This window comes from Leiobunum rupestre, chromosome 4 (assembly GCF_980474605.1).
Source record: "Leiobunum rupestre chromosome 4, qqLeiRupe1.1.hap1, whole genome shotgun sequence".
Taxonomy (NCBI): Eukaryota; Metazoa; Arthropoda; class Arachnida; order Opiliones; family Sclerosomatidae; genus Leiobunum; species Leiobunum rupestre.
In genome coordinates this window covers 43,923,085-43,939,119 of record NC_143387.1, presented here as the reverse complement: position 1 = coordinate 43,939,119, position 16,035 = coordinate 43,923,085, and the positions used below count along the sequence as shown (strand labels likewise).

Here is a 16,035-nt window from a genome sequence, read left to right as displayed (position 1 = left end):
AGGCTCTCAAAAAAGCCAAACTTCTTAGTCTGACAGTAAACTCCAGATCCCACCCCTGAGTGGGTCTTGGAGCCATCCGTGAACCAAACAATTTCACCATTGGTTCCAAAAACTGTGTTGCCAGTCCAATCTAATCAACTTGGAAAGTAAATACTAAACAGCTTTTCAAAGTGTAACTTTGCAGCCATGTTGTCGATAAATGACCAGAATATTGCCGAAACAATTTGGTGTGGCTGCATTCCCAATTAGCAGACCTCCACCAACCATTATGTAGTAACCGAAACCGAGAGGCACTCATAATTACAACCTCCTCTATATAAAGATGGAGCGGAAAAATATTCAGGTGCACCTCCAGAGAAACGCTTGAGGCTTCTCTCATAGCACCTGTAATGCTAATACAGGCTAGCCTTTGCACAGTGCTTAATTCAGTTTGAACTGACTTAAGCACTACCCTCGACCACCAAACCCCTGCTGAATATATTAGCATAGGTCTGATTATCATAGTATAAATCTAATAAACAACCATTGGGCTTAAGACCCCACGACTGGCTTATGGTACCCCTTACCCTCCAGAATAACATTTTATCTTTCCTGATACTAAGGCCTAGGTACACCGGGCTATAAATTCTGACACACTAAGATCAAGATAGGCTTCCATGTTAGCTTACCGTCGAGAGTGACACCGAGGTATTTTATCTCAGTTGACTTAACCAAAGTGGTTCCAAAGGATAAAATATCGTTGAACAGGTCCTGTACCTTCCTCCGAGTGAAGGGAATCAGACTCGTCTTATCAGGATTGACGGTGAGGCCAACCTCCCTACACCAGCATTCCACAGAGATGAGAGCTTTCCTCATCATAACCGAAATGGTTCCTGGTAATTTCCCAGTAATAATCATCACAACATCGTCGGCGTAACCAAAGCCGCGACAGCCGTCGTTGTTTAGCCTCACTAAGAAATCGTCCACAAGGTGTGAAAAAACACCCTTGGGGGCAGCTGTGGCTAGTGGTGAGACTCAGTGATTCGTCAAGCAAGGAGGCCATCACGACCTGATCAGTCAACATAGAATCGATCCATAGACTGAAACGCTTAGCAGCCTTAAGAATGACAGCCTTAGAGACTTTATCAAAAGCCTCCTCGATGTCCAGAAAAACAGCTAATGCTATTTCTTTGAACTCAATTGCATTTTCAAGGCAATTAATTATGCCATGAAGGGTAGTCTCAGTAGATTAACCCTTTTGATAGGCATACTGAGCATCAGAGAGGGGTGTAACACTAAGAACCTCCTCTCTAATATGTCTATCAACTAATTTCTCCAGAATTTTTAGGAGAAATGAAGGATAACGATTGGTTTTCCCGAGTTTAGGAATAAAGATAACCTTTGAATGCTTCCAAGAGCCTGGTATGTGCCCAAGAGAAATAGAGGCCCTGTAGATAAACTGCAACCTTGAACCTCTACGTGGTGGAGGGGCAACCCTTCATGCTGGCCAACTAAGGCTCTGGTTCTTCCTTAAGCCAAGGTGTAAGGTATCGTGCTGAGGACTGAAGGTTACTAACGATCCCCTCTGGGAACCAGGTGAAACCCCGTTGTAACTAGCCTTTTACTTTCCTACATACACGTGGGATCATTCATGGATTCTAACCTGATTTAGTTTCCACACTCACCTTCTCAACTGCACAAAGAGTATAAGAATTTTCCGTTTTTGGGTACACTTATGGTATGTTCCATGTGAAACAAGGTCTCATTGAAATTTTATATCTATGTAAATGTTACACAGAGGCACACTTATGAGTATTTATTCAGGTCTATTTGAGGTAGAAATAAGACAACGATTATAGAAACATCATCACATTGATAATGATGATTGGGTAAGGCCTGCATGTGGTTTATAACAAAACAAGAACCATTGTACTACATCTAATAGGTTTTAAAGGTCAAAAGGCATCTTGTTAGACCAACGTTTTTAGGGGAATACGCATGGTACTTCAAAGTGAAAAGACAACTTAACAAATTGTCTTTTCACCTTGAAAGTTGTGTTTTCATTACATTCTTCACATTTATTATATGAGCTCCTTTCTAGTCTAATTTCGGTTCTAGTAATTTTTTCTTCAGGAGAAACCATGCCTATTATCACAATATGTAAGTGTAAGATGTCTTTTCTTTCTTGGCCTATCATAAAACGATATTGCCTTTATGCTAGGCACTTTGGTGGGATTATATTATTACTTAATAATTATTATGAAGATTTTCCTTTGCTGTATTCAATGGGCCCTAAATGGGTTAGAGTGTGCAATAACTGGTGGCTTTACCGGGGAGTCGGGGTCCGGCTCTTGTAACCCATAAGGGCGGTGGCGCACTGGGAGATGTTAGCTCTGATCAAATGGTCCTATCGCCACCTCCAACTTCGGTCAGGTTTGGGCTGGATACTGAGCTTCGGTTCAGGCTAACGGAAAGGGTCCAGGCAAACTGGGCGCCACGGCGGATTGGGTAGCCTACTGTGGCAGTCCTGTTTCCCGGCCTTTTGGGGTCCACCGGGATCTCCGGTGCCAGCTGTGCTGGTTTACTTGGGCTGCTGTGTGGTCGTCGTTCCCCTTTAGCTCTCTCCAAAGGGTTTGACTCCTTACCTACGTAGGTAGGGTGTCGACTGGAGTTGCTATAGCATCCACTCTTAATCCCACTGCTGTGTGCGAAGTGGGGATTGCTGCACCTTCAGCTGGGTTGAGTGGCTTGTGTCTAAGGTGCGACCATCAGTAGTAGGGTTCTGCTACCCATGCTGGATTTGTCACCTGTCCGGCTTGGGGACGCTGGCGTAGGGCACTATGATGATAGGCCTCCGGTGGTATGGTCTTTGTTACTAGGTACACCGGGCTATAAATTCTGACACACTGCTGTATTCAATGATATTGTTAAAAGTATCACTGCTATGGGAGTAGTCAACAAATAGATTTGAAAGTGAATGTCATAGAAAATGTAGTTTTACAAAAAAGATATCAAGGAAAATTACGGTTATAGCTCTAATATGGTGGAAACAGATTGGTCTTGAATGCGTGGTAAAGCCAAAAATGAGAATTAACATATAAGGCAATAAAACGTTTTTATTTATAAAAATCAAACTACATTAATTTTCTTACAAATTTGTTTTGATAATATTAATCTGGCAGTTATACTCTAGGATCAATTTTGCGAATATATAACAAAATAATTTAGCAAAATAGTTAAGATATACTTTATCATACAAAAAACAGTAGTTTCTAACAATCGTAAGAACTTATTGTTGAGCTTTTTCAGTACGAATTTGAAAGTAACAAGCCTAAAAATGATAAATATTAAAAATTGCAAAATTATGGACAACGTCAGGCTCACTTTAAGAGTTGTGAACATTAAACCTAGCTCTCCCATTTCATAATGTTTTTCCATTAAATCCCCTATGAAGTGAATTTCTGATCCCAAATGCCTAATCCTCGCTCGCACCACAACATATTGAAAGACAGGAAATAAATCATCCATGTTCCATAGAAATTCATCATCATTCAATCCTTTTTGTACTTCCTGTTTTTAAAATGTGTTTTAACGTTACAAAAAATTTGTTACACCATTTATTCGTCTAAAATGTTTTCTACAGACTCTTGGGCATATAGATTATTATTTGACAGCAACATTCCCAGTTGAAATAGTTTTTCTATGAAATGTAAAATTATTCGACAAAAAAGTCCAAAGATGGTCCACAAATAGACAAAGATATTTAATGACAAGTAGTTTGTTTTTAGTCGTCAAGAAAATTCAAATTAAGTCATATTACAAAATTGAATAGATACTCTTATAAGGGTGTGCAAAAGCTTTAAAATGAGCCCCTATTAATATTATTCAATAAACCCTTTAATATTTTAGGGGAATTGTCATGGAATGACCCACTTATGACCGTTAGTGGATCATCATCAAAGATGAAGAGGTCTATATCAAGCCTCAATTGGCAAAAAAGGATTTATTTTAAATAATTCATATTAAATAAATTCTTCGCCTGATGACACCACGTAGTTTTAGTATAAAATAAAAATTGTACATAACTCTTTTTAAAAATTTTAAAAATGGCCTCCTAATTTTATTTAACAAGAACCAACAGTGGCTTGATGTAGACCTCTTGAAATAATGAACAACATATAGAACTGCAACTTACTACTTTTGAAAAAAAGGTTTTCCACCAAATACGCCAATTTCATTCTTTAATGTCTAAATATTGTCTTTGAGCTCTTAAATATTAATAATATTTGAATTTTTTGTGGTTTTATAATTAAATTCTTGGTTTATCATGTGGCATATGTATATTTCTTAACTTCAAAACAAATAGTGCACATGCTAATTAATATTTCATTATATAATGTCTAATTTTGTTAGGGCTATTTTTAAACTAAAGCCTCATCTTATCAATAATAAAATTTTACTGAATATAGCAATTCGAAGTTAAGAGTGTAGTATTTTTTTATTATAATTTGAGGGAATAGGTGGTTGGGTCGAGGCCAACCTTGTACTCTGACCAGAGGTCCATTTGGCTACCACAGCCATTAGATTTGGAAATGAAGTGTAAAATTCCCTTACCAAAAATAAGTTGGCTAAAAACCACTTAGGACAACTTGTTTTTCAACTTGGTTTTCAGTTTGTATTTGGGACAAATGCCTACTTAAAAATAACTTAAATCCTCTTTATTAATCAACTTATTTCCAACTAAGCCAGAATCAACTTAAAAGCAACTTAAATCCTACTAGGGAAACATCTAAAAACCAACTTAAAAATATTATGTAATTTCCTGACTAGTAAAAACCAACTAATTATAAACTTAGCAAAAGCAGTATTTTCCTACCAACTGAATAACAACTTATTACCCCTTTAATAGTAACTTGAAATATGCTGACAACTTGAGCCTACTTAATACCAACTCAATATCAACTAATAATGTGTATACAAACTAAAATCCCACTTATTTTTTGGTAAGGGTTTGTTCAGCAAGATGTTGGAAAGGTTGTACATATCAAGATGCTCAAACCCTTGAGATTAATAATAAAGTTACAAAGGATGGGAAAGGATATCCCCTCCTCTGCAAGGCACACCATGTACATGGGATTCTCACTGATGCTAATGAGATAAAGATGCCTGTTAAGCTGGCAATGTCCTAAAAGTAGTTAAGAAAATCCCGGCCCTTGAGCAGTGTTCTCAAAAAATTAACTAGGGGTTCATTGATATAATGTGAAAAAGAATCTGTACAAAACATTTCAAAGCCTTATTATAAATGGGCAAAGTTTAACATCATGCCCTTGTACTATAAATTATGGTTTGTCAAACCTCATTAATTTCTTTAAAAGCATGATGGATAGTTTTAAGTTTGTCCTTAGGAGTAAATTCTGTGCTGCAATTTCACAATAAAGTAGTTGTATTTACTAAAACACAATTGATAAAAAGTTCAGATTTTTAACTTTAGAAGTCTTCCCTACCTTATTCTCTGTAGTGTATCAACTGCAGTGGCAAAATAAATATCTTTAAATGATGAAAGGCTCTAATTTTCAATGTTTTCTTAAATTATTTTTATATTCTTAAAATTTGGTAAAAAGAAAGTATAACAACCAACCTTGAGCTTATCTGTCAGAATATCAGGGGTTACTTTCATCATCCAGAATTTTCTTAAGAACATTTAAACAAAAATGTGAGTAAGGAGATAACTAAAATGGTTAAACAATTATACCATGGAGCAAGAATTATCTATGGGGACTCAGTATTCCCCTTTTTTGACAAAGTAAGCATGGCCTAAATTGTAAGGCTTGCTACTATGTGTTACCTAGCTGCTACAAGTCGAGAAGAATTAATGAACTAAATTTGGCAGTCGTTTACCAATTTTTTTGTGAGTCTCCCCAAATTCTTGGTCTATGATTACACTTACTGATGTACACCAAGAAAAGACATAAGAGAAATGTCAGCCTGCCTATTCCATTTCAAAATTCTTTTCCAATATTGTGTATCTTGTTGTTCATTGTGTAGAGCATATATAGTGAATATTATAGGATATAAACGAGGCAGAAGTAAAGGATGCAATAAACTACTAGAGCTGATGAATTCTCTATAATAATTGAAGTATAAATCTTTGGTTTTCAATACATAAAAAAATCATGAGCCTTTTTGGCTTTCTTACTCTTCAACATCTTCCTCCGAGTCTGATGAACTTATAAGGTTACCAGTATTACTACTGGAATTTTCTGTCATGTTATTGTTGTGCGATGAAATTGCCAAGAATTCATCTTCTTCGGGCAAATCAGGGAAGAGTTCTCTATTCATTTAAAATTTGTATTATAATACCTTTTAAATTAACCATAAAATTTGTTCAATTCAGTGGCGTAGCCAGGATTTCATTTGGGGGGGGGGGGGGCACGCCATTGAAAAAAAAGTAAAAAAATATTCAACAATACGTTTCGGGGCGGGGGGCATGTGCGCCCTGTGCCCCCCTGGCTAAGCTACTGGTTAAATTTAATAAATGATTGATAAACCGAGGTCCAAGAGTACAGTGATATATATATTGTATAAACTAAATTTACCTAATAATTTTATATGTTTTGGAAATAAACATATTAATTTCTGAAACTGCATGAGGTAGAAGAGTCTTATGAGCTCCAATTCCTAAATAGGCAGCCCTAGAAATATTAAAAATAAATATTGGCAAGGCTATAAATAATGAAGGCAAATAAGGGTTTATTAATAACTTCTTTTGTAAATACAAATGCATTCCAGTTACCAAATTTTTACCTATAAACATCTACAATGTTTTCAAAAAGTTGTCCAATTGGATGAAAAGGACAATCGCAAGCAGACGTTAGATAATCCTCAATTTCTTTAAGATCTAGTTTAAAAAAATTATTAGTGAGGGCTACAAATATTTTAACAAATTAAACATCTATTTTCTTTAAAAATGGTCTAACCATCAAGTGTAAGAGATTTCTTTGAAATGCTGGTTTTGGGAATTCTCTCAAGTACATCAAAATTTGGCACAAATTGATGCCTACCAGAAATGAAACTATTTATTCATGGCTATGTGAAACCATTAATATGTTGCTACCAAAATTTAGGGCTGGATTAACCATTAAGCAAAATAAGCAGGTGCTTGCCTTTTAATATGTTTCGTGCTTTTCTTATGTTTTGCTACTGCAATTGCAATTGATTCCCATGCCTTGCTATTATCTGAATCAATTTGGTTGTCTCCTTTCATTCCCATATCATCTTTGCACATGTTAAATATATCAACCCATTTATCATCAGCTGGTACACAAAGTTGCCCAAAATTCCTAAAAGAAAAACAGACTAAAATTGCAGTGGTTACTTTGGTTTGTATTAACTATCTTTAATAGTGCAAGAAATCGCTTTAATACTGATTGTGAAAAAACTTTCTACGCACCATTTTCTCTTTTCTTCAGCTAATTTTATGTCATTAGCACTTGATATGCTTGTTGATTTGTGGTAATACCCATTTGTTTTTATTCCAATGTTGGAACTCCAAATTCCATTAAAAGTGCCATCAATATGATCACCATTTGATAGATACAAAATGCCCTATTTGGAAATCAGGTACATTAAAAAACAAACAAAATACTAGTAAAGCCAATGGCAAAACTTGAATGTTCAAATTCTAAATATATATGGAATTACTTTGCCATCTAAAGTTCCATTTGGACCGAGTTCTCCTTCAAAAAATGTTCCATCTTCAAACATCATAACACCAACACCCTAAAATTGAAAAAATAAAGCTAAGTAGAAAATAATTTTTTTTTAAGTACATGTACGTAAAGGAATAATAATAATACCTGCAACTTATCATTGACAAAAGTCCCTTCATAGTAAATTCCATCAATGGTAACAACCAAACCCTTTCCACTTTTACAATCATCTTGCCAGATACCCATGTACTTTTCTCCCATGGGAATGTTATCTAAAACTCCATAGCCACTTCTTTGATCACCAAACCATTGACCAATATAAACACTAGCTGAGAAGCTGTCTCTGAGCTGTCCCGTTTTGAGCATCCCTTATAAAAAAAAACCATAAAGTTTTGTAATTGGAATAACATTGAAAGTCAATGGTATTTATACCATGTCCATGCCGTAACCCATCTTTAAAGTAACCTTCATAAAGGTCTCCGTTTGGATACCTACCAAAATAAATAAACCGAAGTTTTAGGTAGGTGTGGAAGAAAAAAAAACGCACATAAAAAAAGGACCCACTAAAAACTATACAACGCGCTAGAGATTCTGTAACAAAATATTTAGGAAAATAATAATGAGTTTCCTGGACTAGGTAGAAAAAAGTGGCCAAATATGTTTACATAAATGTAAATAAAATGTCTATCAGGGTGTAAATATAAATTTTTTCCAATTTTTTTGGTCTTGTACTTTTGATAAGTGTAGTTTGTTATATTTAAAACTAATAGTTTTAAAAAAATTCGAAATTAGACATTTTAGCCACATTCAGTCATGTTTTTTACTTTTTTGCCACTGGGATGGATTCATCTTAAAAAGGTTTGTAAATCCATGAGTTTGTAAATCTTTTAATGGGGACTAACAAAACCCTTATGCTATTACTAAACTGATATATTACAAGCAAAAAAATTATATTAACTATAAGCTAAAATTAATAGTTAATTAACTGTACATACTTGATAGACCCATATCCACTGAGCTTGTTATTTTGCCAAAATCCCCGATATATATATTCTCTATCACCATGTGGAGATGTCATAACTCCTTCACCTTGAAGGACATTTTGTTTAAATTTCCCGACATATTTTCGATTATCAGGCCAAACTAGAGTACCACTGAAAATTTTTAGACCATAATTAGATCATCTCAGCAATATTGCAATGTCATGTTATTTTAGAACATTTACCAATATTTAAACATTAGTGACACCAGAAATTTATAATAACTTCTTACGTGATGGGGTTTTTTAAAAGTAATTTGTTATATCAATATTAATAATGATCATTACTTTGAACACCCAAAAAATAATTGAGCAGGTCATATCCTTGTATCGCCCAACATTTATTTTAAGCTATAACTTAATTAATTGAGGTCAAACTGCTTTGCTTATCAAAATGTTTTATATCTTTTAAGGTAATGAAGAATTTTGAATGTAGGCTTTGAGTTAACAAGTTAAGAGGTTGGCATTATCTATTCATTTACAAAATTGTTGATTGTTTGTGAATAAACATAATTTGCTTACGTGTGATCAATCTTTTTGAATATTTAAAATAAATTATTGAATTAATTTCATCCTCTTAACCTAATAATAAACACTGAAAATGAGTTCCGGACCTCTGCAGAAGGGGGAAAGGGTTCATAAGCATATTTCTTAGCTTCACATCACCAGCACTCGCCTCCTTTAAGAAAATTACTTACTGGCCATGAACTTTCGCACACAACCACATTCCATTATAAGATCCATCTTTTAAAAATGGAGTCTTAAGAAAAGTGTAAGAGCCCTGTCTTGGAAGAGGTGGAGAAAGCCGTCGTGTGTCATTTCCATATCCATTTCCTCCACTATGGCTTCTTAAGCGAGATAATGGATCTTTTTCATTATCTAATAATTGACGAATTGATGCATTTAATGCACAGACCCAGTCAGTTTTTCCTACTGATGTAGTGGCAGTAATTATAAATACATCTTCAGGCATGCGTAATACGAAACCATTCCTAATAAATACAGTGGTAATTATTTAATGATTTTAAAACTTAAGTTTAACCATTTTTACGTTATTGATTCCGTATCAGGCATTGGTTCTACCCAAATTAGTTGCAGTGAATACGAATGCGTAGCAGAAAACTATGGTAATGAAAAAAATAATAGTACATTTTTGGTTGAAGTGCACAATTACCAAAGACTTTACATAGTTAAATTATGAAGGACATGATCGAAAAACATATTTATATAAATTCAAAAATAAATAAATATAGTTTTAGTTTGCAAAGTGTCATCAACATTATCTTCATTTAAATCTGTTCTAAAAGATTTAACTATGGAAATCTTAATTAACATTAAAAATGATGACTCTTACATGTTGATGAACTAATATGTCATTAAATAATATAAACCAATGTGAACTAAACCTCCCAGACGAAACTAAGTTTATAGGACGATCTTTGCTTTCTCTAATAAGACGACGAGATGGAATTCTGTAGTTATCCTACAAAAACATTATATCAGTTTTATTTTCTGTATATTAGTTATCATGGATATTAGAAACAAAACATTATAAACTAACAATTAATCTCTGTGGTGCACCTTCCCAAAATTTTTTGGTTTTTTCCGCTAACTTGAATTCATAGGTAATTGTATCTAACAATATTTGGATTTTAAGAAGTAGATCTTGAATGTTCAGTTCTTGAACACACTGTTTCAAAAAAAAATTAATTTAATTTATTGTTAGTGTTTTTGGCGCCAGAGAGCTAAGGAAAACGTCTTTCATTGTACGTTGCATTTGGCATTAGCTTAAATTTAATATAATTTTGTTAAAAAAAAATCAAGTAAAGAAGTGCAATACCCAAGACTAACTTAGATCTTGCCATCAATTAAGTGGACCTGTTACAAATTACTTCTAAAAACGTTTTTAGTCTCAGGTATCTACTACAAGTAAAAATAACCTTTAAATTTGAAGTTGCAATTTTACTCAATAATTTAACATAGTCTTGAATCCTTCTCTTAGGAATAGATAACAAATGAACAAGTATTTCGGCTGATGTTTTATTGTCAATACTAGCTTCACCCAAGATATCTCTTGCAAGCATTTTCAAAGAGTTTGGGTTCATACTAAAAGTAAAAAAAATACACATAGAAGAAGCATATTTTTTTAGACATAAAATTCTATACTGTTTGGGATTGCTTATGAAAACTTACCTCCATTCTCTAGCAAGAGCTGCACAACCGTTAACAGAAATGACATTGCAAAGCAAATCAGAATAGGAAAACAATTGTTCAACCCATTCGTCATTATTTGCAACAAAACTAATGCTATCTAAATGGCCTTTAGAGAGCACAATCAGTGTTAAGTCATATGTATTAACAGCAACCATATCAACAATAGTTGTTAATTTGGCAATCAAACATTTTAGTGGGTCAGCATAAACATCTTGCATTGAAGAGATAGATCCTTCAAAAAAGTTATGTTAAGGTCAAACTGACTCCTTAGTATAATTCTACCTTTTAGAAGTGGCCTTAAGAGTTTTGTTAACATGATCTGAAGTTGATAAAGAAACTGTCTTTCAGTAGCTGCAAATTCGTGTAATACTGGTAGTTCACTCCAGCCCTGTAGGTTTACAAGACATCCACAGTATGATTGACCAGCAAACACCCGTTCAATCAAACCGCTCTTAAAAAATAAAAACTTTCCATTTATGATGATCTTATTTTGTAATTGTGTTGCAATTACTATATATTGTACCTTACCTTTTTTAAAATATTAAGTTGGTGAATCCCTTTCTCTTTCGGGCATACACATTTGGTGTTATCAATTCTGGAAACATTTAATGCATTCAAAATGTCAATTAAGTATGGTATTTTTAAAAAATGAAAAATTAACTTTGAAGTAAGGAAAAAAGAAAACTATTTGAATGTAGGATGGTTTATAGAGTTGAACCTCTATGTATAGTGGAAGGGGTTAGGGTAACTCTTTTTGCTGGACAATCAAGGCTCTGCTTCTTCCTCAAGCTAAGATGTAAAGAATTTTGCTGGAGTCTGAGTGATACTTTAGGAGCACAACCAATACGATAGTATTTATGATCTGTTAAGTACATCAGGAAAAATCTCACTGTATACAGGCTTCTTCCCGGGAATACTCCCTGCCTGGTGGTGACAATTTCACATTCACCTCAAGTGATACCTTAGCAGCACAACAAATATGATAGTATTTATGATCTGTTAAGTACACCAGGAAAAATCCCACTGCATCCAGGCTTCTACCCGGGAAGACTCCCTTGCCTGGTTGTGACCATTTCATTTTCAGCTTAAAGGAGAACTGTCACCAAAACCAAAATTTACGAGGTTTTTTTACAGAAAGATAATTATGTCCCTGAAATTTTATAGTTATTGGAAAAGTATTTAAAAAGTTACGCTACTTTCTCCGTAACCTACATCAAACGGCTTCAAAAATTTCAGAAATTGTGGTTGAACCTACGTGTAGCGCCAAAAGAATGTAGCGGCAAAAATTTGAGAAAGGGCGGCGTGTAAGGCATTTTAAAAACACGATTAACTACAATCTACCAATATAACTAGATTAAAAAGCCAAGGAGAATGTCATAGCAGACGACAGTTCCGATCGAAAAAACGATAAAACCTGGGAAAAAATGTTTATTTCACGAGATGGCGCTGCAGGTAGGTTCAACCAAGCGGTTCTGAGATTCTCGAGTCAGGGGGGATAAAACACGAAATTTGTTTGCTAATAATAAATCAAATACTGGAAAATAATAAATTATACAAGTTAAACCTAGGCTAGAAAACGTATAATCATGTATTGAACAGATTTTCTAGGATGGTCTTAACCTATCTATTTTGGAAGAATAATTTCTTACAAACTTGAAGACTGCACTGAGTAATTGGAAAATTGAAGTCAAAGACTTGGAACTATAGAAATCCGAAAAAAAGGACCCTCTCACCTCTAAGGATGGTTTGAAATGAGTGTTGGTATAGACTACAATTATGCTTCAATGAAATAGTGAAGCTAGGCTAACTTTGATAATGAAAAATACTTACAGTTCATGAGCTCCGCAATAGTACATAGCTACTCTTGGTGCTTTATGGTCCACTAAAAAAATTGTTCTTTTGTCACCAATTGCAACATCCCAAATTAAATTATGCAGCTCAACTGCCTTTGGTGTAAGAACTTTTTCTTGTGTAAAACTATGCCCTAGTTGCCCATCAGAATTTAGTCCCCAACTTATAACTCTTCCATCAGCAGTTAAAGCTATAGAATGTCCATGTCCCGCAAGAACTCTTACAACGCCATGTCCAGATAATTGCTTCACGCAGCAAGGAATATTTCTGAAAATGAAAAGCAGCACTTACATAATTTTTTGATTTTGGTAGTAAAAACTTCCAAAGGTAATGAAATTCCTTAAAGGAAGTGGATCAATGAAGTTAACATTTCTTCCAACAGTTTTAACAGAAGCTAGATCCCTTACCAAAAAATAAGTTGGATTTCAGTTTGTATTTAGTTTGTATACACATTATTAGTTGATATTAACTTGGTAATAAGTAGGCTCAAGTTGTCAGCCTATTTCAAGTTACTAGTTGAAGGGGTAATAAGTTGTTATTCAGTTGGTAGGAAAATACTTCTTTCGCTAAGTTTGTAATTAGATGGTTTTTAGTAGTCAGGAAATTACATATTATTTTTAAGTTGGTTTTTAGATGTTTCCCTAGTAGGATTGAAGTTGCTTTCAAGTAGTTAAATGTAAATGTTGATTCTGGTTTGGTTGGAAATAAGTTGATTAATAAAGACGATTTAAGTTATTTTTTAGTAGGCATTTGTCCCAAATACAAACTGAAAACCAAGTTGAAAAACAAGTTGTCGTAAGTGGTTTTTAGCCAACTTATTTTTTGGTAAGGGAGCATTATGTCTACATTTGTTTCTAAATAAAAAATTTTTAATAATTATTTCTCTGATTGAATTTATAGTATTAAGGTAAATTTAACTCACCGTTCCATTTCATCTCCATGGCCAAGTTGTCCAAAAGTTCCTGAACCCCATGACCAAACCTCAGTTTGTAAAAGAACATGTCCATTTTCATTTCTTTTGCCATTCTTAAGCAATTTCGATTTGCTTTCTAGGACTTTTTTCTTCCCTTTGCTACGAGAAATGGTAACAAGTGCTTCTATACTAGTTTTTCTTGCAGCTATTTTTAATTTTTGCCCTTGCTTCAACTCCAGAAGTGACTTGAAAGAGCCTGTTCTTTTAATTGACTCATCAAACTTTTCACTACTATCAAAACTTGAAGTCTCAGTTTCTATTAAATTTGTTTCCAAGACTTCAAATGATTCTTGGCTTACAGATTTTTCCATCTGTCCCCCACTACTCAGTATTCCAAAATTACCCATTTGAATTTTGTCTAATGAGTTTCTCATTTTTGAAACTACACCCCAAACAAATGGTAGTTTGGATTCTCTCTTTTCCTTAAATTCTTTATTTTCACTCTCATAACTGTTTTCAACTTCTTCTTTAGGATGAAATACATCATCTGTAAATTTTTCCAAGTATAACTTAGCAACTTCAGTATCCAATAGAGATCCACCACGCTTTGAGGAATTGTTTGATCCTTTTCTGAAATCAACTTCTGATGGTCTTTGTTCTTCTATGTCTATCAAACTGTCAGAAATTGGTTCTAGTTTTTCAAGTTGCAAATTGCCATCTGGGATGTTATCAACTTCAGAAAACTTTATATTTTTAGTTCCTAGCTCTACACTTTCTAATTTGTTTTCAGCTCCTTTGTTTTCCCCTTCCTCATTGTTACTAGTATAAGATAAAATATCCAAAGTTTCTGGATTTGCATTGCTTAAATCATTAGTTGTTGAATCCATGAGAAGCCCTAATGGGCATATATTTTGGGTGTCAGTCATACAAGCCGTGCAGTAATCTATATTTGAATTTTCATTTGTAGAATTATTTTCTTTATCTACAAGTGCAACTGACGTAACAACAGCGAGACTATAATCATATCCACATGATATTGACAATATTCTTCTCTCAGAGAAAAAACTCAATTTTACTGGCTCAGAAGTAGTATTTTCAGGAATTCCTCGTTGAATTCCAGAGCCCCAAACCCAGATATCATTATTTGAAGTAAGAGCCATGGTATGAAACGTTCCGCATGATATTTGAACAATTTTACATGTCCTGAACAGGTTTGGAAGAACATGTCCACAAGAGGGTGTTTCAACAATAGGAACTAGCTGAGGAGATAAAACCACTTCACTGCCTTTGGTTCCACATTGACCAGCCTCATTGTTTCCCCACATGTAAACACATCCATCAACCGTTAAAGCTGCTGATATACTTGATCCACAGCTAACTGAATTGATATTCTGGGGAAGGGTTGATAAGTAATAAGGTTCTTTCAAATGTTCGGAATTGTCACCAGACCCTAACTGTCCATGGGAATTTTTACCAAAACTAAATACCTTTTTATCAGTGGTCAAAAAGAGACAATGATATTTTCCAAATGCAAGTGAGGTTATTTCATGATTGCTTATAGTTACAACACTGTCACAACTACAACAATCCCAAAAATGACCTGCAGTTGTACAATGGATCTGACTATCCATTTTATATTTTAATGAAACTAAATGGCATCTATTACGTTTGAAAAAACAGTGTAAAGGTTTTAAAAATTTAAATTCTTTGAAATTTGTATCTTTGATAAGCGGATTGGGATTCGCAATTGTAATATATATTAGAAAAACAAGCAGATAGCAAAAGAAATTATCTGCTTCAGTGCTGCAGCAGACAGCTTTTATTTGATGCATTACAGTACTAGATATAAGCAGGGTAAAAGTGGAATAACACTGATATAACTCAAGTTTAAATTATTAAATTGTTCAACCGTTATCTTGTGACCAGTTGCTAGACCCATCTTTTTAAACTGAAAAACACAAATGTAAATTAATCGTTTCGCCAAGCTAGTATCATAGTATACCCTAAGTCTCGCCCTAAGTCAAGGAAAAGATTGAAGAAGAATGGAAACTGTAGCTTTAAGGAAGTAATAAAAACTATCTTGCTCTTTGGTCGTCACACCATCGGTAGCAAGAGAGCCCTACTACTGACGGTCACACCATCGAAGCAAGCGACTCATCCCAACCAAAGACGCAGCAATGGGGCGACCGTCTTCCACTTCGCGCATAGCTGTGGAAACAGTGGAAAGGAGAGTGTGAATTATCTAGCAACAGTCAGCCTACACCCTACCTACCGGGGAACAGGATCACAGCGCCTCATACGGAGAACCCGCCGCCCCACAGCTGGCTACC

The 16,035-nt window shown here is 34.5% G+C and overlaps 1 protein-coding gene across 2 annotated transcripts; it reads right to left on the bottom strand.

Annotated features, from left to right (window-relative positions):
- Positions 1-3,143: 3,143 nt before the first annotated feature.
- Als2 (Amyotrophic lateral sclerosis 2) lies at positions 3,144-15,439 on the bottom strand. 2 transcript variants are annotated; one of them, XM_090172234.1, is made up of 26 exons: positions 13,715-15,439; positions 12,772-13,059; positions 11,470-11,536; positions 11,224-11,392; positions 10,921-11,173; positions 10,668-10,833; positions 10,289-10,417; positions 10,082-10,210; positions 9,779-9,849; positions 9,426-9,719; positions 8,684-8,842; positions 8,121-8,179; positions 7,836-8,056; positions 7,681-7,758; positions 7,430-7,584; positions 7,143-7,319; positions 6,957-7,036; positions 6,784-6,877; positions 6,576-6,671; positions 6,176-6,310; positions 5,927-6,103; positions 5,618-5,669; positions 5,484-5,545; positions 5,335-5,398; positions 3,364-3,549; positions 3,144-3,310 (listed from the first exon to the last, which is right to left on the bottom strand). In XM_090172234.1, exons 1-26 carry the CDS (start codon positions 15,334-15,336, stop codon positions 3,269-3,271), a joined length of 5,025 nt encoding a protein of 1,674 aa, XP_090028360.1. In that variant the 5' UTR covers positions 15,337-15,439; the 3' UTR covers positions 3,144-3,268. The 2 variants fall into 2 exon arrangements, with proteins under 2 accessions (XP_090028360.1, XP_090028362.1); XM_090172236.1 differs by lacking the exons at positions 3,144-3,310; positions 3,364-3,549; positions 5,335-5,398; ... (2 more) ...; positions 5,927-6,103; positions 6,176-6,310 and having other exon boundaries at positions 6,622-6,671; positions 6,773-6,877.
- Positions 15,440-16,035: the final 596 nt, after the last annotated feature.

Excerpts from the sequence above, each read along its gene's own strand:
- Als2 (XM_090172234.1), bottom strand. The coding sequence starts at position 15,336 with ATGGATAGTCAGATCCATTGTACAACTGCAGGTCATTTTTGGGATTGT. Across the intron at positions 9,850-10,081 it reads ACATATTAGTTCATCAACAT|TTTTCTGCTACGCATTCGTA; the intron begins GTAAGAGTCATC and ends TCATTACCATAG. Across the intron at positions 7,037-7,142 it reads AGCACGAAACATATTAAAAG|GCATCAATTTGTGCCAAATT; the intron begins GCAAGCACCTGC and ends CATTTCTGGTAG.